General features: G+C 38.6%; 7 protein-coding genes and 2 pseudogenes across 16 annotated transcripts; 4 read left to right on the top strand and 5 right to left on the bottom strand.

Moving 5' to 3' along the window:
- Positions 1-30: 30 nt before the first annotated feature.
- AT1G07970 (cytochrome B561, amino-terminal protein) lies at positions 31-3,619 on the top strand. Its single transcript, NM_100671.4, has 7 exons — positions 31-524; positions 741-796; positions 890-1,791; positions 1,949-2,147; positions 2,402-2,605; positions 2,684-3,057; positions 3,169-3,619. Exons 1-7 carry the CDS (start codon positions 319-321, stop codon positions 3,307-3,309), a joined length of 2,082 nt encoding a protein of 693 aa, NP_172275.1. The 5' UTR covers positions 31-318; the 3' UTR covers positions 3,310-3,619.
- Positions 3,521-5,692, bottom strand: PDIL5-1 (PDI-like 5-1). 4 transcript variants are annotated; one of them, NM_202059.3, is made up of 5 exons: positions 5,625-5,692; positions 5,043-5,199; positions 4,474-4,532; positions 4,210-4,385; positions 3,521-4,097 (listed from the first exon to the last, which is right to left on the bottom strand). In NM_202059.3, exons 2-5 carry the CDS (start codon positions 5,154-5,156, stop codon positions 4,006-4,008), a joined length of 441 nt encoding a protein of 146 aa, NP_973788.1. In that variant the 5' UTR covers positions 5,157-5,199; positions 5,625-5,692; the 3' UTR covers positions 3,521-4,005. The 4 variants fall into 4 exon arrangements, with proteins under 4 accessions (NP_973788.1, NP_001318951.1, NP_973787.1 ...); NM_001331745.1 differs by having other exon boundaries at positions 3,637-4,097; positions 5,043-5,239; positions 5,625-5,675; NM_100670.2 differs by having other exon boundaries at positions 3,698-4,097; positions 5,043-5,204; positions 5,625-5,676.
- Positions 5,672-7,108, top strand: MED22B (Surfeit locus protein 5 subunit 22 of Mediator complex). Of its 2 annotated transcripts, none has more exons than NM_001331744.1 (3): positions 5,672-6,019; positions 6,132-6,197; positions 6,543-7,108. In NM_001331744.1, exons 1-3 carry the CDS (start codon positions 5,765-5,767, stop codon positions 6,774-6,776), a joined length of 555 nt encoding a protein of 184 aa, NP_001322426.1. In that variant the 5' UTR covers positions 5,672-5,764; the 3' UTR covers positions 6,777-7,108. The 2 variants fall into 2 exon arrangements, with proteins under 2 accessions (NP_001322426.1, NP_563802.1); NM_100669.4 differs by having other exon boundaries at positions 5,779-6,019.
- A 183-nt stretch (positions 7,109-7,291) lies between these two features.
- AT1G07940 (GTP binding Elongation factor Tu family protein) lies at positions 7,292-9,888 on the top strand. 4 transcript variants are annotated; one of them, NM_001035916.3, is made up of 4 exons: positions 7,334-7,427; positions 7,761-7,924; positions 8,023-8,506; positions 8,600-9,884. In NM_001035916.3, exons 3-4 carry the CDS (start codon positions 8,045-8,047, stop codon positions 9,485-9,487), a joined length of 1,350 nt encoding a protein of 449 aa, NP_001030993.1. In that variant the 5' UTR covers positions 7,334-7,427; positions 7,761-7,924; positions 8,023-8,044; the 3' UTR covers positions 9,488-9,884. The 4 variants fall into 4 exon arrangements, with proteins under 4 accessions (NP_563801.1, NP_001030993.1, NP_001320768.1 ...); NM_100668.3 differs by lacking the exon at positions 7,761-7,924 and having other exon boundaries at positions 7,292-7,427; NM_001331742.1 differs by having other exon boundaries at positions 7,343-7,924; positions 8,600-9,888.
- AT1G44500 lies at positions 7,875-7,945 on the top strand (annotated as a pseudogene).
- Positions 9,889-12,019: 2,131 nt separating the features above from the next.
- Positions 12,020-14,653, bottom strand: AT1G07930 (GTP binding Elongation factor Tu family protein). Of its 2 annotated transcripts, NM_001084014.1 has the most exons (4): positions 14,492-14,593; positions 13,362-13,846; positions 12,967-13,266; positions 12,047-12,735 (listed from the first exon to the last, which is right to left on the bottom strand). In NM_001084014.1, exons 2-4 carry the CDS (start codon positions 13,821-13,823, stop codon positions 12,379-12,381), a joined length of 1,119 nt encoding a protein of 372 aa, NP_001077483.1. In that variant the 5' UTR covers positions 13,824-13,846; positions 14,492-14,593; the 3' UTR covers positions 12,047-12,378. The 2 variants fall into 2 exon arrangements, with proteins under 2 accessions (NP_563800.1, NP_001077483.1); NM_100667.4 differs by having other exon boundaries at positions 12,020-13,266; positions 14,492-14,653.
- Positions 14,654-15,515: 862 nt separating this feature from the next.
- AT1G07920 (GTP binding Elongation factor Tu family protein) lies at positions 15,516-18,066 on the bottom strand. Its single transcript, NM_100666.4, has 3 exons — positions 17,900-18,066; positions 16,817-17,299; positions 15,516-16,723 (listed from the first exon to the last, which is right to left on the bottom strand). The coding sequence occupies exons 2-3, from the start codon at positions 17,276-17,278 to the stop codon at positions 15,836-15,838; spliced, it is 1,350 nt and encodes a 449-aa protein (NP_563799.1). The 5' UTR covers positions 17,279-17,299; positions 17,900-18,066; the 3' UTR covers positions 15,516-15,835.
- AT1G44370 lies at positions 17,398-17,469 on the bottom strand (annotated as a pseudogene).
- A 125-nt stretch (positions 18,067-18,191) lies between the features above and the next one.
- RNL (RNAligase) lies at positions 18,192-27,400 on the bottom strand. 2 transcript variants are annotated; one of them, NM_100665.3, is made up of 27 exons: positions 27,200-27,400; positions 25,733-26,170; positions 25,586-25,636; positions 25,410-25,492; positions 24,894-24,993; positions 24,711-24,789; positions 24,486-24,609; positions 24,029-24,135; positions 23,780-23,908; positions 23,610-23,674; positions 23,338-23,493; positions 23,023-23,183; positions 22,889-22,920; positions 22,466-22,629; positions 22,271-22,350; positions 22,009-22,074; positions 21,562-21,851; positions 21,162-21,269; positions 20,972-21,069; positions 20,733-20,793; positions 20,292-20,368; positions 20,109-20,180; positions 19,954-20,030; positions 19,754-19,834; positions 19,293-19,395; positions 18,981-19,139; positions 18,192-18,849 (listed from the first exon to the last, which is right to left on the bottom strand). In NM_100665.3, exons 2-27 carry the CDS (start codon positions 26,123-26,125, stop codon positions 18,451-18,453), a joined length of 3,315 nt encoding a protein of 1,104 aa, NP_172269.2. In that variant the 5' UTR covers positions 26,126-26,170; positions 27,200-27,400; the 3' UTR covers positions 18,192-18,450. The 2 variants fall into 2 exon arrangements, with proteins under 2 accessions (NP_172269.2, NP_001318950.1); NM_001331741.1 differs by lacking the exon at positions 27,200-27,400 and adding an exon at positions 26,479-26,801.
- Between the last annotated feature and the right edge of the window lie 193 nt (positions 27,401-27,593).

Genomic DNA, 27,593 nt, shown 5'->3' with positions numbered 1-27,593 from the left:
CTAATCAAATTATAATATTAGTAAAACAAGCCAATTATCAAAAAAAGGTTTTTAAAATCATTCTTCTAGACCAATTTGAAAAAACTTTCCACATTTTCTTTTCTTTTTACACATTTTATAATTCTGTTATAAAATAAATAATCCAAAATAAGAGTTTGGGGGTAAAACTAAAAATTCAAATAATATGATGGGTATGAATAAAAATTAGGGTGGGTCCACCAGAAGCAGCGACTGAGAGCAGCTCTCAGCCGGGAAAATCCGACGATCCCTAAAACCCTTTTCCTTCTCTTTGGTTTGCTCGAGAAATCGTTTCCTGCCATGGATTCTGATGTGAGGAGGAAGATTAACAACACTACTCAGGGTTCGTCCCCTTCTCCGAAGCCCTCCAAGTTCTCTGTGTACCGGAACCCTGCTCTCGCCGCCGCTTCCACCGCCAACAGCATCCGTCCTTCGAAATCCGTTCTTCTATTCATATTCTTGCTCTCTATCGCTTCCGCTTTCTCTCTCATCTCCTTCATGGCCGGGTACTTGCCAGCATTAGCTTGAGCTTCGTACATTCCCTCTTAGTTGCATTGTTGGAGTATTTGTCTAGGTTTTGGAATATTTCTGGTTAGCTAGAAAATCTCGACTTGAGTCCTTAGTTCTTATTCTTTATCATTTGCTTTCTCTGTGAGTTAGGATTGCTCAATCTGGGAAAGATCTACCATGATAATCATTTGCTTGTTTATCTTATGTTACAGGGAGAAATGGTTGACCAATGCTTTAACATTCGGGAAAATATCCCAAGAGGCAGCTTGTGAGTTGCATTTTTTTCTTGAGAGATTTCCTTTTTAACCTTTTGTGTTTTATTAGTTTCGTAATATATCTAAAATCTTACCTTGTGGTTCAGATGTCACTGTAAAAGCGTGGCAGGGGCTGGTGACTTTGTTTTGTATTGGAGCAATGATGGCTTTGTCCAAAGGCATATCTTTGCACAGAGCAAAGTTTGCTGCTCGAGGAGAAACTAAATCTTTCTCTAAAGAAACCAAAGATCAGTTTTCTTTATCAAATCGTCAGCTTGAACTTCTTGGGATAAAGAAAAAAGCTGACCAGAGTGTATCAGAATTTCCAAAGAGTCGTCCTGCATTGAAACCTGCACAGTCATTGGAGCCGCTTGTCCCAATACACCATCAAACTCTTACTGGTTCAGCTCATAAGTCTTCTGGTGGTGGTGATAAGCTGAATTCCCGTAATGGAAGCCAGATTAGTTCATTTAGCACTCCCTCAAAACAAATGGGTTCACCGTCTATGTATCTTGTCCCTTCTAGCTCACCAGTTTCTTCTAACCGTCTTTCGTCGGGTCAGGATAAGGCTGTCTCTAGTCCTTGGTCTGGTAGACGAAGTTCTGCAAAAGACATAACTACCGAGGAGCAGCTTGAGCAGCTTTTGGCAGAAATAGATGAGAAAATCACTGAGTCGGCTGGGAAGATGCGTACGCCTCCACCAACAGTTGGGAGTTTTGCCATGGCTAGCCCGAGTACAGTTGGTGGTTCAACTGGTGCATCTGGGGCTACTAGGAGTACACCACTAAGACCTGTCAGGATGTCTCCTGGCGCTCAGAAATTTACGACTCCCCCAAAGAAAGGAGAGGGTGATTTCCCCAACCCAATGTCCTTAGAAAGGGCTATCGAAGGTTTTATTCATCTAGGTGTCTATCCTCAGATAGAAGACTGGCGTGACCGACTAAGGCAATGGTGTTCCTCAGTGTTGCTCAAACCTCTGCTTAACAAGGTTGAAACCAGTCATATTCAGGTTTGTTTCTGGAGTCCTTTTAAAATAAACACTGGCCTTCCTATACTTGTCTGCTGATGAATGAGTTGATAACCACATCCGAATCAGAGGCACAAGAAGAATTTCTTGTTTCCCTATGTTGCTGTGAAAGAGATTTTAAACTTTGTCATTTGTGTAGGTAATGCAAACAGCATCAAAGCTTGGTGTTAATGTCACAGTTAGTCAAGTTGGAAGTGATTTGCCAACAAATGGAACCGCTACAACTGCCTTACCGGTTGATCGAACGAAGGGGTGGCAGCCATCTTACTCTCTCGATGAAGATGCTCTTCTTCACCAATTACGCGCTAATCTTGTACAGGCTATTGATGCTTCCATGCGTAAGTAACATTCCTACAGCTTCTACTGTGATGTGGTCCGAATGGTTGTCATTGTTAAGTTGAAGTGCTGTTCTGTTGTTTTGAAAATATTGTTATCAACTTAAGACTTCATGTTTCTCAATAAATTACTGAATTTAAGAATGTTGTAATTGATTGGATATCTGAGAGAAATAATGATATCATGTCATTTATGTGTTGTTGCTAAATGTTTGGGTCTTCATATAGTTGCTAATTCTTTCTTCTGGCATCTGCAGAAAAGCTGCGTACAGAGAACCAGCAGTTTCAGCAACAGCAACAACAACAGCAACAGCAAGCGGCACTAATCCCTGTCATGCAGGAATGTGTTGATGCTATAAGTGAACATCGGAGGCTTCAGGGCTTAATGAAAGGAGAGTGGGTTAAGGGCCTACTTCCGCGCAGCAGTATTCCAGCAGATTACACAGTGCAAAGAATCCGAGGTATCAAACATTTTAAAAAATTCCAATTCCAATTTTAGTCGATTAGTCATGACTCTTATAACTCTTGGCTTTTGGCAGCACTCGCGGAAGGAACTTGTGTGAAGAACTATGAGTACAATGGAGGGGCAGATACTCGTGAGAAAAACAAGAAATGGAGCCTGGAGCCTCCAACCGATTCTCATCTGCTTCTGTACTTGTTTTGTGCCTTCTTGGAACACCCAAAGTGGATGTTACATTTGGACCCTAGCTCTTATACAGGGACTCAGGCGAGCAAGAACCCTTTATTCTTAGGGGTTCTGCCTCCAAAAGAGAGATTCCCAGAGAAGTACATTGCTGTGGTATCGGGTGTACCTTCGACACTTCATCCTGGTGCATGTGTGCTTGCAGTAGACAAGCAAAGCCCACCCACATTTGCCTTGTACTGGGATAAGAAAGTGCAGTTTACTCTTCAGGTAATGACAAATTTAAGTTCATTTTTAATATGCATGGAACAGCTTACATATACAGAGGATGTGAAAAGGGATTGTGGTTAGTGATGAACTTGTGTACTGGAAATGGAACAGGGAAGAACAGCGCTATGGGACTCTATGTTGTTGATATGCCACAGAATCAAGGTGGGATACGGAGGTGTTGTTCGTGGGATGAATCTGGGTTCTTCAGCCCTTAACATCCTCCAAGTTGTTGATTCCGACACTGACGATTAAGAAAGCTGGATTTGCTTGAGATAGTGGAGGTGCATTGTTAGGAAATGCCATCTTCATTTTGCCATTGTTAGAAGGAAGTAGTGAAATTAGTTCTCTTTGGATAGCAACTTATTCTTGTGATAAGTACATATTAAGGATGCTTTTTTGTAACCACTTAAGAATCAGTTGATGGACAGTACAACACTGAAGATGGATTCATCAGAAAACATTCGAAATTGATATTTTTGTTTGCCGATCATGAAGTTTAATGAGTCTCTATCTACATTAATAATGGGAACAGAAGCAACAGTAGAATCATGTTTTTTTTTTCACTTCTCAAAAGACTGCTAAAGTTCGCATTACTCTGTCTCTTTCTCAAGGTTACTCATGCGTATTAGTTCTGACAATTCACTGAATATGAAATTTTAAAGCAAGAACTTTGGTCTGCAGCTGCTCTTAAAACGAACATACAACACAAACTTGTAAGAAATCTCGACTAACTACACTTACGTCTTTGCTTATCTGACTCTGAATAAAATGGAAACTGAATATTTTAGCAAAACAGTGGTGTGAAAAACCTTTAAACCCAAAGATGCTCCTCCATCGTGCTGAAAACCATGCCTATCTAACTAACGGTAAGAGTCACACAACTGCATAGGCAAAATGAAAACCAAAGGGAACAATGTATCAGGTTCTAATAATCACCGACTAGTTGTATCACAGTTCCTTGTCTTCAAGCTGTGCTTTTTCTGCTGCCTTTTCAGTTTCCTCTACAACAAAAGCCTTGAGCGATTCAACGTCTCTTTTTCCTGAAATCACAAATGCAAGTATGAAAAAATATCACTTATAGCATTACTAAACTAAAGGATTGAAAAAGTCCAAATATGCATGTGGTGGTCGTGTGTGCCTAAGCAAGTTTACCTTTATATTTCGAAACTTCTTCTCCATTGTAAAATAGCATAAATGTTGGATACGAGTGAATTTCAACTTTGGTGCAAACAGCTCTGCTAGTACCACAGTCTACTTCACCAACCTCAATTTCATCGTCTCCCTCCATTGCTTTTCCCAAGTCTTCCCACAAATTCCCCAGTTTCTTGCTGGACACTCAGATCCAGTTTATCAACAAGGGATAAACAAGCCAAACTGCTAAGTTGTTAGGTAATTTTATGAAACAAGGATACTAACCAGTGTTTACACCAAGGAACACAAAACTTTACGAACCACGCAGTATCCTTCTCCTTTATCTGAACCAACAATAAACATGGAGAGAGTAAACATCTTGTTGTGTCTGAACTAAGACTGTAGAAGCTACACCAAGAAATGCAACCATTCTGAAGTTGAGCTTTGTTATTCGACAGGGCTAGCTTTACAAATTGATCTAATTATCAAACTCCAAAACAAGACCAAAGTATCTATGAGAACTACATAATATCCTGAAAATGCTCCAATATAGAGTATGTAAAATCTGAAAGATCGCCTAACACATTTAAATTTCTGGTAGATATAGTCTAAGTTAGCTGGACATCAAACAACTAAACTAAGCTGAGATATGAGTCTCTCTACTCAAATAGATCAGAAATTACACTTACGAGCAATGCAAACAATCTTTGAAACGAGCTAAGCCGTTTTCAATATCGCATCGTCAAAGGAGCACAGAACACATATATAAATCTACCTGATTCCAGTAAAACACTTGAGTTCACACAAATGAAAGTACTCTTGGGATATAGAGAAAAAGGGCTTCAGATCATTACCTTGTCAGAAAAGGTTTCTGGTGTCAGTGTAATGACTTCCGCTTTAACTAATTCAATCGGTATAAAAAGGAGAAGTATAATCATGGGAGCAACAAGCCGAGCACCTAGCGTCATCGTAGCAAAACCCCAAATTTTGATACTTCACCAGTCCTGTTAACTTTTCTTCCAAATTTGCAAAATAATTGCATTTAACCACACTATTTCCAAAATAATAAACTACAAAGGATCAATGCACAGTGCACTGAAAGGGAGCATAAGAAACACCAAAATCTAAGACAAAAAGATTATGAAACAACACACGATTAAATAGATTGAAGTTGCAAACCCGAGTTTAACTAATAACATTAAAAGAATGAAACTTTCAAAACCTTTCAAGGTTTTACTAATCAATTGCTAGCAAAGGCAAAACTCCAAACCGATTACAAGGGACGAAATTAGGATTTGGTTGAGAAAACATTTCAAAAGAGAAACGATCTATTCATCTGATCTGAAACTAATACGAAAGAATTGAAGCAAGATTCATTGGAGGGATCAGATAGAAGAGTAGGGATATCAAATCTTAGATGTGTCTGAATCGCTTACCTTCTGCAACACCAATTCCGAGAGCAGAAGAAAGAGAGGAATGTCAAAGCATGTTTGGTTTTAGAAAGTTAAGTCCCCTAATAATAATAACTTAAAACACAAATACGTAAGCCCATTACTTTAGGCCCAATACTAACATCATGCTCCTTTTTTTGTTGGGTGGATCTTCTTCCCATAGCCATCAGCTTCTTTTACTTTCTTCGTTTCTTTGCAAAAGACCAGCGATAATTATGAACAAAGGCGGTGGATCCGGTGGCGGATCCGGTGGAGGAAGCGGTCCAACGGCCGCCGCCGCCGCCGCGGCTTTACAGAAGCAAAAGGCGTTGTTACAGAGAGTGGAGACTGACATCACATCTGTCGTCGATAACTTCACGCAGATCGTCAATGTTTCAAGGGTAAGTGTGGTTTCTTTCCGGTTTTAAAGTTAGGATTTATCAGAAATTTCAATCTCTTAGATTGGCTTTAAGATTAGTGTTTATTGAGGCGAAACATGTTTGGTTTCGGTAGGTGAGTGATCCGCCGGTGAAGAACTCGCAGGAGACATACATGATGGAGATGCGAGCTTCTAGAATGGTAAATAATTACTTCACTCCATTGAATTCGAATGATTTCTTTAATAGGTTCATGCAAATCAGGGTTTAAATCAGATGTGAAACGTTTTGAATCTCTGCCAAAGTACACATATTTGGAATGTTTTTGAGTCTACCAAACATTCACTCATGATTCTCCAAAATCTAATTTTTACTGTTGTTTCAAAACTGGGTTGTTTTGTTAGCTTATGTCCTCATTGTGTTTGTTGAATGATTTCTTTTAGGCATATGGATTAGGGAAGTTACATAGGCCACTCAAGTGTTGTTGAAAGATTTTCTTATGAGTCTCTGGAGTGTTGTTAACTTACTTCCTCACCAATGGTGGCAGGTTCAAGCAGCTGATTCTCTTTTGAAACTCGTATCAGAACTTAAGCAAACAGCGATATTTTCAGGATTTGCATCACTAAACGATCATGTAGAACAAAGAATAGAAGAGTTTGATCAAGAGGCCGAGAAGACAAATCGATTGTTGGCTAGAATTGCTGATGATGCATCTGCCAATCTTAAAGAGCTCGAGTCTCACTATTACTCTTCTGCTCAGAGATTGACTCTAGACATCTGATATTAGAATGCCTGGAGACACCAGAGGAAACAGATAAAACAATTGGTTCATAAACCAGAGGAAACGGCCATCGAAGGATATGCAGTTTGAAGTCATGGACAACGTTTTGGACTATCCTTTCCCACATTGATCATATTTCCTCTCTCAATTCGCATATTACTTAGCAATCTTAAATGTTCCAGTCTGATGAACAAGCGTTTGATGTTTTCATCAATCATTAGTGATTTTTTTGCTGTTATCCTCTTGTATGTTTTGATAATTACGTGAAATTACATTCTCTTAACCTGCAAAGTGTATATCGTCCAAGTAAAACCTTCTTGATTTAATTCGCGTTGAACCAAATTTAATTATATTCCACTTTTGGATTGAAACTATCAAATTCAAATTAGCTTGACTTATGAAACAAGAGCGACCCCTCGAGGTTAGTGGACTTTTATGAAACGCGACCGACTCTTCAAGGCCCAAAGAAAAAGAGAATATTCGGCGGGATAGGGGTACGTTTGTAATTTGGCAAACGATGTTATGTTAAACCCTAACTTATTATTTCTTTCGATTCACCACTATAAATAAACTCGAATCCCAAACATAGCTTTATTCCTTGCTTCATTTTTCGTCACCCTAGCCGCTTTACTCTCTTGCGATATCTCTGAGGTAAGCTTTTTCGTCACCATCTTCGATCTGCTTCTTTCTCTTCTGTTGATCTGTGTTGAATCTGTTTCGATCCTTCTCGTTTGTTTGTTGTAATCTCTTGGATTCGATTCTCTTTGTTTATAGATCGTTTGGAATTTCTGATCTGTGGTGTAAAGTTTTATCGATTTAGGAGAACAAAGTTTTACAGTGCCATCGTATTGTTTTTTTTCTTCATGCCAGCTGATGATAAACTATATGATCGATCTGGTTCTGAAATTTTTGTATTGTTCAATGGATTGTTGATTGGATCTTTTGATGTATGTGATATTAATTGTCGATTTGAATTGTGATTAGGTAATTCTGGAGCAGCATAAACAATCAATTGATTCATTCTTCTTGATACCAAGTTGTGGAAACTCTAGGATTGTTTGCTGTATATCTCCAGAATTGCTGTTTTGATTGAATTTAGGTCGCTTAGCTCAGTTGATAGAGCACCACATTTTTTGTGGTAGAAATCGGTTTGAATCCGATAGCGGCTTTTAACAATGATTGTTTTTTGTGTTCATAAGTCTACTGTTTTTCTTGATTCAATATTTGATTGTTCTTTTTATTGCAGATTTGTTTGACAGTCTCTAACCATGGGTAAAGAGAAGTTTCACATCAACATTGTGGTCATTGGCCACGTCGATTCTGGAAAGTCGACCACCACTGGACACTTGATCTACAAGTTGGGTGGTATTGACAAGCGTGTCATTGAGAGGTTCGAGAAGGAGGCTGCTGAGATGAACAAGAGGTCCTTCAAGTACGCATGGGTTTTGGACAAACTTAAGGCTGAGCGTGAGCGTGGTATCACCATTGACATTGCTCTCTGGAAGTTCGAGACCACCAAGTACTACTGCACTGTCATTGATGCTCCTGGCCATCGTGATTTCATCAAGAACATGATCACTGGTACCTCCCAGGCTGATTGTGCTGTCCTTATCATTGACTCCACCACTGGTGGTTTTGAGGCTGGTATCTCCAAGGATGGTCAGACCCGTGAGCACGCTCTACTTGCTTTCACCCTTGGTGTCAAGCAGATGATCTGCTGTTGTAACAAGGTAACCATATCTTTCATCTGTTATGTGACTACACATTGCTTCTCTTTTTGTGTTCTGTCTCATTAATTGCGGTTTGTTACATGTTGTTTGTAGATGGATGCCACTACCCCCAAGTACTCCAAGGCCAGGTACGATGAAATCATCAAGGAGGTGTCTTCCTACTTGAAGAAGGTTGGTTACAACCCCGACAAAATCCCATTTGTGCCCATCTCTGGATTTGAGGGTGACAACATGATTGAGAGGTCCACCAACCTTGACTGGTACAAGGGACCAACTCTCCTTGAGGCTCTTGACCAGATCAACGAGCCCAAGAGGCCGTCAGACAAGCCCCTTCGTCTCCCACTTCAGGATGTCTACAAGATTGGTGGTATTGGAACGGTGCCAGTGGGACGTGTTGAGACTGGTATGATCAAGCCTGGTATGGTTGTGACCTTTGCTCCCACAGGATTGACCACTGAGGTCAAGTCTGTTGAGATGCACCACGAGTCTCTTCTTGAGGCACTTCCAGGTGACAACGTTGGGTTCAATGTTAAGAATGTTGCTGTCAAGGATCTTAAGAGAGGGTACGTCGCATCCAACTCCAAGGATGACCCTGCCAAGGGTGCTGCTAACTTCACCTCCCAGGTCATCATCATGAACCACCCTGGTCAGATTGGTAACGGTTACGCCCCAGTCCTGGATTGCCACACCTCTCACATTGCAGTCAAGTTCTCTGAGATCTTGACCAAGATTGACAGGCGTTCTGGTAAGGAGATTGAGAAGGAGCCTAAATTCTTGAAGAATGGTGATGCTGGTATGGTGAAGATGACTCCAACCAAGCCCATGGTTGTGGAGACCTTCTCTGAGTACCCACCACTTGGACGTTTCGCTGTGAGGGACATGAGGCAGACTGTTGCAGTCGGTGTTATCAAGAGTGTTGACAAGAAGGACCCAACTGGAGCCAAGGTTACCAAGGCTGCAGTCAAGAAGGGTGCCAAGTGAACTCTGAACATCAAAACTCTTTCCGCTGATGAAATGAAGGACTATTTTAGTTTCTTTACTTTAGTAGTTTGGTATTTGGTTGGTTGTTTGTGTTACCGCTTCGTTTATTCTCCGTCGGAGCTCAATTCTCGGAATTGGGTTCTTGATCGGAGGTGGCGGAGGTACTTGGCACTCGAGCTTCCTGTTTATTTCTTTTGTTTTGTGTTATGATTTTGAACCTTTTTGGATATTCGGTTATATGATATTTGTGTCATTCCTGCGGATATTATCTTATCTTATCAACTTAAGTCTGTTTTTCTTCTCTAAAATTCAACGATCAGCCTCTGAAGTTTCTTACATGGTAAAATTGTAATCTAGAACTTTAAACAACATTGGAGAAACAAGTCTATATCAGTTTATAAAGGCTAATGTTATTTCTTTGATTTTGGCTGTAATATTTAAAGTTAATACAGTCGAAGAGATTTAGCAAAAAAATGCAGTCAAAGAGAAGGCTTTTGAGATGATTTTATTCGTTGATTCTTTGAAATAGATGTAAGGAACAAAGCAAATTTCAAGTTTAAATAACGGCAATGCGAAGCTGTTGGGGAAGAAGATATATATGCAAACATCAAATTTGAAGTAGATTGCAGAAGCTTGAGTAATCTTGTCGATATGAAGGTACTCAACTCGGGTCTCTATACCTGGCTATGGAGAGGACAAGATGATGGCTTTTCTTTCTTTTTTTTTCAATTACCGTGAACCATTTTAATAACTGAAGCTTTACACCCTAACAATATTGTTTCAACCTGATTCATAAATCATAAAGAAAATGTTAAAAAAAGAAAGACATAAGTGACTCATTAAAGGTTTACATTGAAAAGATTTGCATACGTTTTAATGTTAAATCCTCTATTTTTTTTTTAATTATATAGTATACGGCTATACGCTAGTTTCAATAACTTAGAGCAACGCGTAAATCATTTTTTTGTCAGCTGGTAAGTAATCCATTTTTAAAATTTTAATAATGCGATAAATATGGGGACAAGAGAACCAAAGCAATATGGTCACGCGCGGGATTTTTCGAGGAAAGGGATTTTAATTAAAAACAGCGGTTTTGGTGGGTTATTAGACCACGCATTTTCGCTGAACGCGCTCTACGCGCGATTGATGCGAGTGGATTTTGTTTCACTATAGTGTCCTGATAATAACGCACTTTGTTGAAAACCTTGGGCTCGATATTTTAAATTTAGACCAAAAATATTAATTGTACTTTGATAGAGCCCAATACTATAGCCCATAATTTGGTGATATTTATTCATTTTAAACCAAAGGCCCAAAACTATTACATTTTCATTTATAAATTTTTTTGGCGTCATATTTTGATTCATTACCTATCAATTTCGAGGTTTATACAAAATTCTTCTTTCACTTGTAATTGGCTGATTATATTAGTTATCTATTAACTCACTATTTAAAATAGTATCTTATATATACCTTTTCTCTGTTTATCGTGAGTAATGTTTTAAATACTCTTGTATGTTTTTATTGATTGAATTATTTATAAGTAGACAAAAATATTTTAATATAAGAACATAACAATAAATCATTTCGAAATCATGTGCACAAAAAATTAAATAGTAATAATAATTACTAAATCTATGTGTAAAAACCTTAAATATCATTTAAAATAAAACAAATGCACTAATACATAGTTAGGTATATCATAAATATTTACATACATGGGAAAATTGTAAAATTTAATGTAACTCAGTGTAGATAGAGAGTTGAATACATTTATATTTACAATTCATGATGCTTTACTAACTCAATGATTCGTATATTCAAAATTAACATATTCTCTACAACATATGTTACACAAATTAAGTAAACTGTTTAAATTTCTCTTATCCTCTACAAATACACTAAAAATATTCTTTTCTTCTTTTATTAATAAACTGAAATAATTGGAATAAAAGAAAATGTTTTAGTTTAATGATATGCATCATGGGAAATACAAAACGATACTCTTTGTAAAACCAAAGATTAAGATATAATGACATTTTTTGTTAAACCGAGATAGTATAGTCTATATTTACAGTACTGAACTCTATATGTCAATAATGGTTAAACTTGAATCCCTCGGTGAAGAGGAAGACACTTGATCTTTGACATAATCGTAATATGGTTGATCGGATGATTTATAGATGGAAATTGGCCATTGGTCGTGTGCAAGAAAAGTTTTAAAGCTTGTTGGTTCGGTTAATATAAGACAACTCCTTGGTTTCATGATGATTTGTGTGGGTCGGATTCAGTGTTTTGCATAACTTAACTCACGGGGCGGATCATAATGAATTTATGACTATAGCTGGATCAATAAGATCGAATTTGTTTGACTTGACGTTTGATAAACAAAAGATCTATAAATGTGTTGTTTACTTTTTACATTGTAAAATATATGTATGTACTAGCTACGTTTTTCTTCAAAGTGGTATGCGTTGCTTTTGTTTTCAAGCTGCTCAAGCGAATCGGAGTAAAAACAATCTACAATGGCAGTTACGATATTTTGTTGAAGTTGTAAGTGTTTATAAGGTTTTTCTTGAAGTTATAAGTTTTTCCACAAGTTATCCAAGAGACTGAATTCGAATGTGATACACGCAACAAAAAAAGAGAGAATATCCTCGGAAAATCACATCATATAACCGAATCTCCAAATAGGTTCAAAATTGATAACAATTCAAAAGCAAAATAGGTGCAAAGTAGCTCCGCCACCTCCGATCAAGAACCCAGTTCCGGGAACAGAGTTCCGATGGAGAAGAAACGAAGCTATAACACGCGACCAAATACCAAACTAAAGTAAAGAAACTAATATTGTTTTTTGATTCATCTGCGGATAGAGTTTTGAGGATTCGAGTTCACTTTGCACCCTTCTTAACTGCAGCCTTGGTAACCTTGGCTCCGGTTGGGTCCTTCTTGTCAACACTCTTGATAACACCGACTGCAACAGTCTGCCTCATGTCCCTAACAGCGAAACGTCCAAGTGGTGGGTACTCAGAGAAGGTCTCCACAACCATGGGCTTGGTTGGAGTCATCTTCACCATACCAGCATCACCATTCTTCAAGAATTTGGGCTCCTTCTCAATCTCCTTACCAGAACGCCTGTCAATCTTGGTCAAGATCTCAGAGAACTTGACTGCAATGTGAGAGGTGTGGCAATCCAAGACTGGGGCGTAACCGTTACCAATCTGACCAGGGTGGTTCATGATGATGACCTGGGAGGTGAAGTTAGCAGCACCCTTGGCAGGGTCATCCTTGGAGTTGGAGGCGACGTACCCTCTCTTAAGATCCTTCACGGCAACATTCTTAACATTGAACCCAACGTTGTCACCTGGAAGTGCCTCAAGAAGAGACTCGTGGTGCATCTCAACAGACTTGACCTCAGTGGTCAATCCTGTGGGAGCAAAGGTCACAACCATACCAGGCTTGATCATACCAGTCTCAACACGTCCCACTGGCACCGTTCCAATACCACCAATCTTGTAGACATCCTGAAGTGGGAGACGAAGGGGCTTGTCTGACGGCCTCTTGGGCTCGTTGATCTGGTCAAGAGCCTCAAGGAGAGTTGGTCCCTTGTACCAGTCAAGGTTGGTGGACCTCTCAATCATGTTGTCACCCTCAAATCCAGAGATGGGCACAAATGGGATTTTGTCGGGGTTGTAACCAACCTTCTTCAAGTAGGAAGACACCTCCTTGATGATTTCATCGTACCTGGCCTTGGAGTACTTGGGGGTAGTGGCATCCATCTACAAACAACATGAAAGAAAAATCCAATTAATGAGACTGAACACAAACAATTTGAAGCAATAATCACATAAGAGATAAAAGAAGCTTTTGTTACCTTGTTACAACAGCAGATCATCTGCTTGACACCAAGGGTGAAAGCAAGGAGAGCGTGCTCACGGGTCTGACCATCCTTGGAGATACCAGCCTCAAAACCACCAGTGGTGGAGTCAATGATAAGGACAGCACAATCAGCCTGGGAGGTACCAGTGATCATGTTCTTGATGAAATCACGATGACCAGGAGCATCAATGACAGTGCAGTAGTACTTGGTGGTCTCGAACTTCCAGAGAGCAATGTCAATGGTGATACCACGCTCACGCTCAGCCTTAAGTTTGTCCAACACCCATGCGTACTTGAAGGACCTCTTGTTCATCTCAGCAGCCTCCTTCTCGAACCTCTCGATCACACGCTTGTCAATACCACCCAACTTGTAGATCAAGTGTCCAGTGGTTGTCGACTTTCCAGAATCGACGTGGCCAATGACCACAATGTTGATGTGAAACTTCTCTTTACCCATGGTTAGCTACTTTTCAGACAAATCTGCAAAAAAAAGAACAATCAAATATTGAATCAATAAAAACAGTAGACATATGAACACAAAAAACAATCATTGTTAAAAGCCGCTATCGGATTCAAACCGATTTCTACCACAAAATTGTGGTGCTCTATCATCTGAGCTAAGCGAGCTAAATTCAATCAAACAAGCAATTTCAAGAGATATACAGCAAACAATCCTAGAGTTTCCACGACTTAGATTCAAGAAGGAAAGAAACAATGGATTTTTTATGCTGCTCCAGAATTACCCAATCACAAATCAATTTGATAACTAGAAACGTATGTATTATACCAATAGATCAATTTAACCTTACACATATGGATCTAACAAACAATCAATCGCACAACAGAAAATTCAAAGAACTAGATCGACAGATTACATGATCTGAATTTGAAATAATAAAAGGAAAGCCAGTTCGATTGCACTACAGAACGTTAATTTCCTCAATCGATAAGTTCAAAGCCATGGAATCAAAGAATCTAAACGATCCTATCAACAAATCAGAGAGTTACATGTAAAGAAGCATAGAAGTGATTAAGAAGAAGCAAACGACAACGGGACGAAATTGAATCTACCAAATCGATCGGAAGAATAAGAATTCAAATCGAAGAATCGTATGAAAAGCTAACCTCACGCAAACGATATCGCACAAGGGAGAAGGATGATGCGGCTGTAGAAAAGTGGACAAGTAGAGAAATAAATTGGAAGGGTAAACAAGTTTGTATTTATAGTGGTGAAGCGGAAAAAAGTTAGGGTTTAAGATAATCTCCTTAGCGTAATGACAATTTTACCCTTATGTCTGGCCGCCTGTTTTACTAATTTTCGTTCCGGTAATGTCTCCCCCCATACTTAACGTCAACGACTCACGGGAGCATGTTCTCTTTAGATACGATCATACGAAGATTTATAAATCAGAACAAATCAGTTAAAAAAAAAAAAAAAAAAAAAATTAGACTTCATAATGAAAACGCTGGTAGAGAGCACTAGCAAAAAGTACGTATTTATACATATATTTTATGTATCTGATCGCTATATATCTCCTGCCTGTGTACAACTGATTACATTGATTTGCTTCAAATACACTGGTAACATCTCGCCTTATTAAACCCTTTAACAAAAAAAAAAACATCTCGCCTTATTTTTGGCTTTAAGTCCAACTCATGTGCTTCATTATTTGAGCAAGGCTTTCTATTTCATAAGCGAAATATTTATATATTCATCATCATCCAATGCCAGAAAATAATGATGCAAAATCATGAATTTTGGTATGATACCACTACTCTCATGTAATTCCAGTTTATCTATTAAGCCTTATATTGGACTATAATGGACCTTAAACCAAGTTCAATTTATCTATTAAGCCTTATATTGGGCATGTAAAAACAAAAAAAACAATGCAAGGCTAATGGTACCACAGTGGCATCTATAATGGACCTTAACCAAGTCCAATTTATCTATTAAGCCTTATATTGGACATGTAAAAATAAATAAAAAATTAGATTGATTTGGGCCGATCATTACAGCCCAGCAACAAATTGAATACACGTGTTGCGGACAGAACGGTAACGGTGAGTATTTGAAACCATAAAACTTTTATTTTAGCTTTCAAAAAGTTTAAATTGAAAGCAGCGATTAATTATGACAATAGAGAAGAGAGGTAAAAAGATTTCGGAAACGATTTACGCAACAAGAGAAAATTAGAGTAAAGAAGATAATAACCGCAGGGAAAACATTCATTCATATAACAGAAATTTTAAAACAGTTCAAAATGAGAAAACAAATAAAAAGCAAAAAACAGGAAGAATGTGTGTGTAGATCCGCCACCTCCGATCAAGAACCCAATTACGAGAACAACGCTCTGACGGGGAGAAAACGAAACAAGAACACAGACACGCGACCAAATACCAAACTATTGTAATAAAACTAACACTGTCCTTTGATTCACCTGCGGCAGATAGAGTTTTGAGGATGGTTCACTTCGCACCCTTCTTGACGGCAGCCTTGGTAACCTTGGCTCCGGTTGGGTCCTTCTTGTCAACACTCTTGATAACACCGACTGCAACAGTCTGCCTCATGTCCCTCACAGCGAAACGTCCAAGTGGTGGGTACTCAGAGAAGGTCTCCACAACCATGGGCTTGGTTGGAGTCATCTTCACCATACCAGCATCACCATTCTTCAAGAACTTGGGCTCCTTCTCAATCTCCTTACCAGAACGCCTGTCAATCTTGGTCAAGATCTCAGAGAACTTGACTGCAATGTGAGAGGTGTGGCAATCCAGGACTGGGGCGTAACCGTTACCAATCTGACCAGGGTGGTTCATGATGATGACCTGGGAGGTGAAGTTAGCAGCACCCTTGGCAGGGTCATCCTTGGAGTTGGATGCGACGTACCCTCTCTTAAGATCCTTGACAGCAACATTCTTAACATTGAACCCAACGTTGTCACCTGGAAGTGCCTCAAGAAGAGACTCGTGGTGCATCTCAACAGACTTGACCTCAGTGGTCAATCCTGTGGGAGCAAAGGTCACAACCATACCAGGCTTGATCATACCAGTCTCAACACGTCCCACTGGCACCGTTCCAATACCACCAATCTTGTAGACATCCTGAAGTGGGAGACGAAGGGGCTTGTCTGACGGCCTCTTGGGCTCGTTGATCTGGTCAAGAGCCTCAAGGAGAGTTGGTCCCTTGTACCAGTCAAGGTTGGTGGACCTCTCAATCATGTTGTCACCCTCAAATCCAGAGATGGGCACAAATGGGATTTTGTCGGGGTTGTAACCAACCTTCTTCAAGTAGGAAGACACCTCCTTGATGATTTCATCGTACCTGGCCTTGGAGTACTTGGGGGTAGTGGCATCCATCTACAAACAACATGTAACAAACCGCAATTAATGAGACAGAACACAAAAAGAGAAGCAATGTGTAGTCACATAACAGATGAAAGATATGGTTACCTTGTTACAACAGCAGATCATCTGCTTGACACCAAGGGTGAAAGCAAGTAGAGCGTGCTCACGGGTCTGACCATCCTTGGAGATACCAGCCTCAAAACCACCAGTGGTGGAGTCAATGATAAGGACAGCACAATCAGCCTGGGAGGTACCAGTGATCATGTTCTTGATGAAATCACGATGGCCAGGAGCATCAATGACAGTGCAGTAGTACTTGGTGGTCTCGAACTTCCAGAGAGCAATGTCAATGGTGATACCACGCTCACGCTCAGCCTTAAGTTTGTCCAAAACCCATGCGTACTTGAAGGACCTCTTGTTCATCTCAGCAGCCTCCTTCTCGAACCTCTCAATGACACGCTTGTCAATACCACCCAACTTGTAGATCAAGTGCCCAGTGGTGGTCGACTTTCCAGAATCGACGTGGCCAATGACCACAATGTTGATGTGAAACTTCTCTTTACCCATGGTTAGAGACTGTCAACAAATCTGCAAAAAAAAGAACAATCAAATATTGAATCAATAAAAACAGTAGACATATATAACCATTATGAAAATCATCTTTAACACAAAACAATCATAGTAAAAAGCCGCTATCGGAGTCAAACCGATTTCTACCACAAAAATTGTGGTGCTCTATCATCTGAGCTAAGCGAGCTAAATTCAATCAAATCGGCAATTTCAAGAGATATAAAGCAAACAATCCGAGAATTACCCTTAGAAAAAGGGAACACTGGATTTGTTATGCTACTCCAGAATTACCCAATCACAATTCAAATCGACATACATCTTAAATACGCAAATCAACAAGTTCACTCGTATATAGATCCACCAACCAACAATCAATCGAACAAATTAAAATCTCAAAACAAGATCGATCAGAATGGGAAAATAGTTTCATGAATAAATTATCGTTTAGAAGCAGTGAAACGTTGATATTAACAATCGATAAAATCTAAACAACAGATCAGAATTTTCAGAACGATCAATCAACAAAGAGCATCGAATCCAACAATCATCGAAATAATATGAGCAACGATCAGCAGACGAAAAAGAAAAAGAACGATCTAAGGGTACGTTAACGCTTACCTCAGAGATATCGCAGAAAAGTGTGTAGCGGCTAGGGTCAATAAGAACGATAAATGGAATCAGCAACGAGAGTGGTTTTATTTATAGCGTTGAATCCGAAACCAATGTTAGGGTTTAACATAAAATAATATCATTCTTTAAATTACCATTATGCCCCTGTTTAGCCGTGAATACTCAATACCTCTTGGGTTGGTTGTGTTTTATGAATGTTTAGTACTACATGTTACAAACATCATTTAATCACACCTTTTAATTAAGGTTATTCAAGCAAATGGTTATACATGTTCGTCTCCCAAAAATTTCATTGATTGTGGACCATCAATCTATATGACACTCTTCTCTAGAGTAAATATTTGATATCTCAATGAATGCAGATTATCAAGAGCCATTTATATCATTTATTCAAACACCAAATAAAATAATGAACAAGTAAAGTATATATTAACCTCAAAATCTCATGACAATGGAAATGGTTTATTATAACAACCATATGTGTCCCATTCCACGAGCAACCTCCCTCAAGAGAGAAACTTCCATGTTTAATCAAGTATTCAGAAAAACTCCAGAGGACCTGAGATTGACACCGGAGGATCTATCACCAAGCGGCTCGCCTTTCCTTCTAAGTAAAGCTGAGGTAACGTGTTGGCCTCTTTCGCAGTAACGCCTTCCGCTGTCCACAATGTAACATGTGGCCATTCGTTCTTGGAGACTACGGTCTCTCCGTCCACAGATCCAACATGGGCTGTTAGAGCAGCCATCTTGTCGTTGTAGATGAGCTCGGTGAGCTCTACGGGTACCTCTCTGTTCAAGTGCTGACTATAGCTGGCTACAGTTGCTACGCCATGGCTTCTCTTGTGGGCGAGCGTCACGTGAGACCGTTCAAGTTTTTCCTGTATGCTCTTTTTCTTTCCCTCTAGAAAAGATCTCATTGTTGGGTTTGCTGCAGCCAACTGATAAGAATAACATCTATTAATTAATAACAAAGCCCATACTTAACCTTTAGTTTTCGGCAGTTGAAGAGTTCTTGTCTCAATATTCCTTTTGTTTTTTTATATGATAGTATAAGAAATTGGTTGGTTACCTTTTCAAGAAGACTGTGAACTTGAGTAGCAGGCAAGTTGATGGCAGCGAAAACAATAGACCCGTGTTTTCTTTTCTCCGAACTTGGTGGCTTGTAATCACCCTTCGCTATTGTTTTTAGCTCTTCTCGCACTTGATGAACCATAGACTCAAATGGAACCTGAAAGTTGCAAACCAGAAAACAAAGACATCATATGTACATCCTTCTTCTTATACTCTTTTACCATGTACTGAAGGAACATTGAAGCAGTTTAAAATTCAATCGCAGATTTCTTGCTTTTCATGAGCCATCAATGACAAAGGAATTTTTTACCTGAATAGAACTGAGATACTCAGAATTTGCAACTAGAGTATCTCGTAGTTGTTTCTCCCATTTGGTCCATTCCGCTGCATATGTTCCTTTTGTTGACTCGAGTCTACAACAAGAAAAATCAGAAGGAAAACAGGTCAGAAGCAACCAACAGGAGCTAGAGCTAAAAGAATGAAGTAGAGAACAGCCAGAACAAGAAATAAAAACGCCTGTGAGCACACTCATGTGTAGGATTTCTCCAGTTACATGATCCAAGTACATCTAGTCACAGGATAAATAAATCCGATGTCTTGTTAGTTTTTGCTAAATTATTACTATTGCCTTTCATTTTTTATCGTCAGAACAGAAGGTGTTGTTTAATATATAACACGATGAACAAGTTTTGGCATACGATGCTCAAAATACTTCGGTTTGACATAAATTCAACTTTTCAAGTCATTTAAAATGGTAGTGTTGGTACCCACCTCCCATGTCTTCTACTATGGAGATTGAACAAATCAATGCCCTCCTCAAGAACTGATTTAACAGGATCAGGTAAAGGAGTCCTGTATATGCACAAAGAGAAGACAATTAAATTGCTTATGAACCAATTAAATATGAAGTTGCAATTTGTAGCTGTGCTAAGTTCGAGTTTGTTAGCTCGCATGTGATGTCAACTGTATACCTGTCTGATTTCAATAGTGGCATCTTGATGAGGGAGCCAAAGCGCTCAATCAATTCACTCTCAAATTCATTACGGTTCTAAAATTTAAAGAAAGTTCAGTTAGATCAAATCATAGATTTACTTAAAAGAATAAGTTGTGGAGTATGTGATAATACCTTTCCCTCATAAAGGTGATAAAACATCAATAGCACATAACCTGCATTTGAAGATTCCTTGTCGAGCTTTCCCTAAATATTTATTGCACATGAAGAAAAGATAGTTTGTTAAAGATGTAGGGTTGTGATGAAAGTTGGATGATGCAGTTGAAGTTGAACTGTGTATAAGAGGCAACTGTATACCGGATGGTTAACTCGTTGAAGTACACGGAACATGAATACAGCCAAGGCATCAAGTGAATATGGATTTGTATCGGTTCCTGTGCATTCATAGAGGGGCAAAAGTAAATATAATGCAAAAGATCACAAAGAATACAGAGGATGACGCAAGGCAGTAATTGAGAAAATAAAGCAGAACAACTCTTTGTGTTTTTAAGCGAAGTATAAACTTCCGACTATATGCAGAAAATCGAGTATCAACCTTATATTTATACATGAATAAAACGGGAGCAAATTCAGTAAAAGATAATTCATCCTTCAACCTTTCATAATCATAACGTTCACAGGGTCATCATATCAATTGAAGGTCAAATAGTATGGAATCAATTGAAGATGACCGTATAAACAGCAGAAAAGAAGATTGTTAACTGAAATACATCAAAGAATGGATGCATAGTTACATACCTTCAGAATCAGCAACGATTGGAACTGCAGAAGCCCTAGTTCTCCGACACATATCTTCAATCTAATAGGGAAATACGAGAATAAGATTGAAATGAGACTTGTAAGCCAAAGCCACTCTTAAAGGACCCATGCGTAGAGCTATTCTAAATGCACGAGGAGAGGCAGAGAATCTTATAAGCCTAATACTCATTTCTACTTAATGTAAGGTTGTAACAGATTCTCAACGTAGGATTAATTACCTGTCTCCAGACATCTTCATTTGGGGCATTTTTGTCAGCCAACATAATCGATTGTGGTTTTTTACGACGTTCATCAGCAACCTTTGGCCAATATTTTCCTGTCCCGTATGTAGAATATTGCATGAGATGGCATAGCAAATTGAGAGACCAGAGCAGTTTTGACCCAAAAAAAACCTACATTCTAAAATACCTTTGACAAGATCACCCATCAGAGTATGCACTGGCCTATCATCTCCAAAGCCTCCTGGGGCGTTCAATAACTCCTTGCAAAGTGCAGATTTAGCAGATCCAGGAATTCCTGAGAAAACATTAATATTGTAGAAATCAGAAGAAAAGAGATTAAAGGAGATGTCAAAGCAAACGACATATACAGAAAAATATACCACCAGTCACTCTAAAACAATGTGTTGCTCTCACTTCTGGTCAGAAGTAAAAAACTTGATTTTTTACTAATGTTTTATTATCTGAATGACTAAAACAATTACAAGCTGATAACCACTACCATCCATAAGTTCAATATAAGACACTGCCACAAAAATGAACTAAAACCAACAACCAGAATACATGAAATAATATATAACAATGAATACCTGGAAAGAATACAATTAACCCCTCATCCTTTTGGACAGCTTCCTTCACAGCTGGCTCAGGAGTAGCTGGTGTCACTCCTTGTTTCTTCACAAGATCGCCTTCTTCATCTAGATCACCGTCAACAATGGCCAAGAAGTCCTCAGTTCTAACTAGGTTCCCAGCAGACCCTATCAAAATATGGTTCTTTGGGCTCCGTTTCGCGTACTGCTCCAGGAATGGCTCAGCTTCACTTAAGTATGTTGATGAAGATAGCTGATCATTCCCACACTTTCTTCTTATGTAAGCAGCCCTGCACGTAGTGAAGAGAAGAGAAGATGAGATGCTAATCCAGATTCAAAAAGATGAAAAATTATCTAGGCAGTAGGTTACACATTTGCTCAGGAAATAAGTTTCCACAAAATTGTATAAGCTTAGTCTACATGTGTAGAGTAGTGTGATTTTGGTACCATTCATCAAGCATCTTGCAAAGTTCTTTCTGCTTTCCATCTGACGTACCCCAGATTTTCATTTGCCTGGATGCAGAAACAACAATGATATTAGAAAAAAATCAAATTAAAGCTTGACCACGTCAGCTCCTACATAATCAAAACATAATGAGTATGCAACAACTAGTCTCCACGTTTTGTTTTACAATGCAATGCAAAACATCACTATAACATTTGACACATCACTCTATATGTATATATTCATAGGGAGAAAGCAGCTCACCTAAGGTAGTAAGTTTTGTAAGCTGCTGCCCCGTCTTTAAATAGAATTGATAGGCCATTACGGATCAAAAAGGTTCTCAACTGTAAAAAAAATGAAGACATGTCCAACATCAGGATGATAATGCAACGAAAGAGCCAGGAAATTGCAACAAATTACAAATCCCTCTAGCCAGAAGACCTTCCATCCTAAAATTACCTTGTATGTGAGAAACTTCATTTTAATCATTAAGTTAGCATCATCATCAGCCAAACCATCCTTTTCTCCTCGACCATCATTTTCACTGGCATTATCAATGCTTTTCAGAGCCATCAGATCCCTCCCTTTGTTTGACTTGAACAAATTAATATCAACAAAGAAACCTGAAAAGAAAAAAGAAGATCACTAACTAATATAGTTAGACGAAAAACAGATGGCAATGGTCCATAGCATGCTACCACAACAACCAAATCTGAAACATCCAAGAAAATTTGATTTCCTAACAAAGTTATTTCACAAAGACTAGGAACTGTGCAAAGTAGAGACAAAATTATTGAACTCTAACAAATGAATCAGAAATGGTGCATTAACATGGAATTTGAAAGCAAAGTTATAGAATAAGAAACAAGTAAAAGCATTTACCTCGATATAAAGGCCACAAACTAGGCATGTGCCTGAAACACGGTAATTAATATGGTTCAGTAAACAGAAATCAATACTTTCGTAGTTTGGTCAAACTGAAAGACATAAGTAACTAAGACGTGTTTAAAGATAACCTCATCTCTTTGTGGTAACGCCTAAATCCTGAATCGCTGTGCACATGGACAACCAATTTATAAAAAAGGTTATCAGGTGATATGTCCTCAGCTCTATGAAAATTATGGTAACACTTGAATGCGGCTGGAAGACGTTTTTCCTTCATCAAGCGTACCATTTCCTATTAAAAAAGAAAATCAGTTGCTCGTCAAAAACACATAAATAATAGAAACTGGTAAATATTACCACATGAGAGAACACTGCAAGTGAAAGATATATACATAACAAATAACTTCAGCGATTCGAAATCAACGAAGACACAGATCTCAATTTACCTGTAATTTACTAGTTGAATAATCTGCAGGCTGAGATTGCAGGAATTTTGTTATAACAGATTTGTCAGCACTTTTCGGATGAGATTCATCTCCGAACCATTCCACGTCACTGGGGCAAAAGCTTGGCCCAACACTCCTTAAAAGTGCTCTCATTTGCTATAGCACCACAAACAAGGGAAAAGGACCCTCTAGAATGAGAAATCTTTATCAAGAGATGGCAGCATAAAAATTCCACTTTATAAAGCTTGTCATATTTAAATTTCTTTTAGAACCTGTTTCTCGTTAGATCTATGGGCAGCACATATCTCTCTTAGACTGAGTCCCAGATCAAGATTAGCTGAAATTTTAAAATCCAGGGAAAACATTTTTTATTCTACACGGACTTGATAGAGTGGATTATCATGAAAACTTAAGTAAAATTAAAATATGATAAATAGTGCACCTCCATCACAGGGTGGTGGAGGATGATCTCTCAAGACATTTTCCATATCTCTTGAGCTCTGACTGCTCACGATACGAGCAACAAGACCCTCTAATATCTCACCCTGCACCTTAACATGGTCCTTTGAGGCTGCTTATTTTCGTCCAAGAAATAATTCGTCGAATGAATTTAATCAAGTTCAGTTCTATGAATAACTAATATGAATCCTCCAAAAAGCAAAAGTGAATACAAAAATAAGAAAGACTTTACCTGGGACTGATATATCAGCTACTTCATCAAGAGCTCTACAGACCGAGGTTGCTATCCCTTCTTCACACAGTGCATCAAACGCCGCGAAAAAAGAGGTCACTGATTTCCTTCATAATTGTTTTTAACAAAATACACGCAACCACCTTTGTTAAAACTTTCATTTTCCTCACGACAAGCTGTCTAATAAAAACTTCTATGGACAATGTGTGCATCCAAACATATAAGCATGTATTTCCTCCTAGTAGGACCAAAAACCTCTAAAGGTTGAGACTCTATGGATTTGGACCAGTAAATGCATCAACCAGGTTCTATCAGCACATTCTTACTATAGTTAAGATAATGTGTCCAAAGATATCAAAACCTCAGCTAGAGAAGTATGGGCAAGAACACCAAAAATGATAGAAGCAAAAGAACACCAAAGATGATAGAAGCAATGAATAGAAAGCGGTTAAGTTACCTTGTGGAAAACAGCCAAACATGATTTGTGGGTAGACGCCATTTCCGGCAAAATGAAATTATTTCGGAAGTTGAATAGAACTGGGGCTTCCCATTACCTAACTCGGTAACAGCAGTCACTACCACTGCAAGATGCAAATCAACATTTCCTTTTAGCTGAACAGCTTTAACAGAGTTATCTGACTTTCACAATTAAGGAACATCCTAAAAACAAAAAAAGACTCACCATAATCATCCAGTGGGCGTTGACCATGATCTCCAAGAACAGCGGTTACCAGTTCCATAGATATGCACATGCGATTTTTCTGAGAGAAAATGACTTATATTATGAGCTAGCTTTTTCTGTCAATTGATTACGCCTCGAGCAACTGAGATTTTGGGTTGCTTAAAGTTCTGTCCATGGAAATACCTCAAGAAAATCATTGAACTCTGCTTCTTTCTTTGGAGCCTTAGTTCCCCAAGCCTCCCTGAACATCCGTGAAAGAACAAAAACACCAACCGCAGTATAACTGTAAATGAAATATTGGGTTAGCATACGAGAAAACCGATTGGTCGGCAGCTCAGTTTGCAATCACCAGAAAGATTTACATAACATCAGAAATGAAAAAGAATAGTAAAATGCATTTGCTTCATCAAAATGTTTTTTGAAATATATCTGTCGTACAACTGTTATATGGTGTGGAATCTTATCCATAAACGTAACATCAAGATCATCAGCAAGCAACAAAACTCCTTGGGCATAACTAACTATGAAACTAAAATGTAGAAATAATCTATGTTCTAAGTTAAAATGAATGAAAAGGGTAAACCAAATCTAAAGCTCGAGTTTGGGTTTATTCATTGGGGTTTTGGCTAAAGATTCTTTGTGAAGAGCTCATCAATAATAAAGGAAATTGTAACTGAAGCTAAGAATAAATGAGCTTACATATTACCAAAACTGTTCTTTGCATATGCTCCCCCCTTGTGACCGGCGTACATAAAGAGAGAGCCTGAATGCTTAAGAGATACCTGTAAAAGGTGCATTAGAACAGGTCAGTAGACGATTAAAACTAGTGTCAATAAAAAGGATACACATATAGAGTGTATATTTGTTAGTGATACCTCCAGTGTTGCCAATCCTTTAGATACCATCTCAATCATTCTTGTTCTTATCTGCCAAAATCAAGATAGTGCAACATGAAATAAGGCAAACTAGCAATAAGGGCTACAAATGACAAGTAATCACAGAAAGAGCACCATAGAGTATACCTCTTGGTCAGTCTTTTCGTTCTCAAATTTTGGATAGAAAGTGGCTCTGATCTGAGCATGACAATAAGTCGATTTGTCCACCGAAAATTTTTCCAACAAATTACCTCCGAAAATTTTGCTCAGATTGAGACCAACTTTTGTATCTCCAGAAGAACCTATCTGTGAGACAGCCGATGTTTTACCAACTTCTGTTGCCGAAGATGATCCACTAACTGTTCCATATGACTTAGGTTTCCATACTAGATTTTGAACACGGTGGTTACTTGTAGTTTGACTCGGTAAGACTGGCGCATTAGTGTTGCTTTCCTTAAGACTTAACCCGCCAAATTGGTTGTTTACTGCTTCTGCAACAACTGTTGCCGAACTATCACCGGATTCAAATGGAGCATCCATCTTCGGTTTTACTTGCCACTTCTGCTCAGCGTGATCTCTCTTTTTCTGCCAACAAAAACAAAAAATAGTCAAGTCCTGTATACACCCAAAAGCAACAAGAAACTCTCACAAACCAAGACTTCAAGATATAAAGTTTCAATTTTTTAAGATGCAAAATTCAAATTCGTTTCCAGATAATCAAAAGTCCAAAGTCATAACACTGCACCACAAACTAACACATTGTGAACAAAGCAATCAAAACCCAGAAAGTGCAGATCTTCGAGAGAGTCATATAACAGAGGATTTAAAATTCGATAAATTTGGCAATCGCTATATTAACCCAGATTAAGGAAAACTCGATGAAAGTTCCAAACCTGCTTCTTTGGCATATCTGAGGATAAAAATCTGATAGAGGAGTTAAAACAGAGAGAGCGAGCTAAGGTAAAGTAAGGAGAAGATGATCGGAGAAGAGAGGAGGTTCGAGAAGTAGCAGAAAGATGAATGTTGATAGAGAAAGCGAAGTGAGTTGTGTGAGGAATTAACGACATCAACACGTGGCTTAATTTTGTGCGAACCACGTAAAAATAAAGAGAGATGGCGGCGACCAAGTTCGGTCGACGTCTTGCTGAGTCACTAACAAGCTGTGAAACCGGCGGGACGACGACGGAGTTAGTGGAAGTGTTATGGTGCGGGAAAGACCACCGTAACAAACAAAAATCTATAAACTAAATTTACGAAAATACCCTACGGTATATCTAGGGCTGTTAATCTGGGCTATTTTAACTAGCCCAATTCCAGATAATCATAAACTTGTCCACCAAAAACCCAGCCCACAAAAAAATCCGAAATCAAAATAGAAACCCATTGGCATAAATAAGTAAAGTTTGAAAAACTACTTTAGATGCAAGATCAAAAGATTCAAAACCATCAAATTCCACAAGCATAAACTATCAAAAACCGATTTAGATTGAGATCATCTACTACTTTGAAAAACTTGAATCAGTTGCTGCAATCAGTGAGTGTAGACAACATTACTCTTAACTAGAAGATTCAGAACCTGTGAATCAATTACGATTTGTTTCGTAAGAAAAGTACCTTGCAGAAAAACGAACTCGTTTTTCCGAATCAATCCCCGAGTTTCCCTGTCGTCTAGGGTGAGAAGATGATTTATTGATCTCACTGATATCGGAGAAGATGAGACAGTTCAGATTTAGGGTTCTTAGGAAGAAACACGATTTAGTTGCAGAAAAGTAAAAAACACACGCGATTTAGTAACTTGAACACAACGTCGTTTCTATAAACCAATGCCCACCCACAAATAACCCGCTCATCACAGACTCACAGTATCTATCTATTGGGCCACAGTAAGCCCATTTAAATTCAGCGTTTCTGCAATAACTACCCACAGTAAGCCCATTTAAAATACACTCTTTCAGACCAAACTTGCAAAGAAAACAATATCTTTCATGCTTTTATAATTTATTTCCTA

This window comes from Arabidopsis thaliana, assembly GCF_000001735.4.
Source record: "Arabidopsis thaliana chromosome 1 sequence".
NCBI lineage: Eukaryota > Viridiplantae > Streptophyta > Magnoliopsida > Brassicales > Brassicaceae > Arabidopsis > Arabidopsis thaliana.
Note: the sequence above shows the minus strand (reverse complement) of the source record. Positions and strands in the feature narration are given on the sequence as shown.

Bases quoted from the DNA above. Each gene is read 5' to 3' on its own strand.
- AT1G07970 (NM_100671.4), top strand. From the start codon at position 319: ATGGATTCTGATGTGAGGAGGAAGATTAACAACACTACTCAGGGTTCG. The intron at 2,148-2,401 runs GTAAGTAACATT...TGGCATCTGCAG, and splicing joins GGCTATTGATGCTTCCATGC to AAAAGCTGCGTACAGAGAAC. The intron at 2,606-2,683 runs GTATCAAACATT...GGCTTTTGGCAG, and splicing joins CACAGTGCAAAGAATCCGAG to CACTCGCGGAAGGAACTTGT.
- PDIL5-1 (NM_202059.3), bottom strand. From the start codon at position 5,156: ATGACGCTAGGTGCTCGGCTTGTTGCTCCCATGATTATACTTCTCCTT. The intron at 4,386-4,473 runs GTTAGTATCCTT...CTGAGTGTCCAG, and splicing joins GTTCCTTGGTGTAAACACTG to CAAGAAACTGGGGAATTTGT. The intron at 4,098-4,209 runs GTAAACTTGCTT...TTGTGATTTCAG, and splicing joins AGAAGTTTCGAAATATAAAG to GAAAAAGAGACGTTGAATCG.
- MED22B (NM_001331744.1), top strand. From the start codon at position 5,765: ATGCTCCTTTTTTTGTTGGGTGGATCTTCTTCCCATAGCCATCAGCTT. The intron at 6,020-6,131 runs GTAAGTGTGGTT...TGGTTTCGGTAG, and splicing joins AGATCGTCAATGTTTCAAGG to GTGAGTGATCCGCCGGTGAA. The intron at 6,198-6,542 runs GTAAATAATTAC...CAATGGTGGCAG, and splicing joins AGATGCGAGCTTCTAGAATG to GTTCAAGCAGCTGATTCTCT.
- AT1G07940 (NM_001331742.1), top strand. From the start codon at position 8,045: ATGGGTAAAGAGAAGTTTCACATCAACATTGTGGTCATTGGCCACGTC. The intron at 8,507-8,599 runs GTAACCATATCT...TGTTGTTTGTAG, and splicing joins TGATCTGCTGTTGTAACAAG to ATGGATGCCACTACCCCCAA.
- AT1G07930 (NM_100667.4), bottom strand. From the start codon at position 13,823: ATGGGTAAAGAGAAGTTTCACATCAACATTGTGGTCATTGGCCACGTC. The intron at 13,267-13,361 runs GTAACAAAAGCT...TGTTGTTTGTAG, and splicing joins TGATCTGCTGTTGTAACAAG to ATGGATGCCACTACCCCCAA.
- AT1G07920 (NM_100666.4), bottom strand. From the start codon at position 17,278: ATGGGTAAAGAGAAGTTTCACATCAACATTGTGGTCATTGGCCACGTC. The intron at 16,724-16,816 runs GTAACCATATCT...TGTTGTTTGTAG, and splicing joins TGATCTGCTGTTGTAACAAG to ATGGATGCCACTACCCCCAA.
- RNL (NM_001331741.1), bottom strand. From the start codon at position 26,652: ATGTCGTTAATTCCTCACACAACTCACTTCGCTTTCTCTATCAACATT. The intron at 23,494-23,609 runs GTTCTAAAAGAA...GTGGTGCTATAG, and splicing joins ATAGATCTAACGAGAAACAG to CAAATGAGAGCACTTTTAAG. The intron at 18,850-18,980 runs GTAACCAACCAA...TATTCTTATCAG, and splicing joins TTCACAGTCTTCTTGAAAAG to TTGGCTGCAGCAAACCCAAC.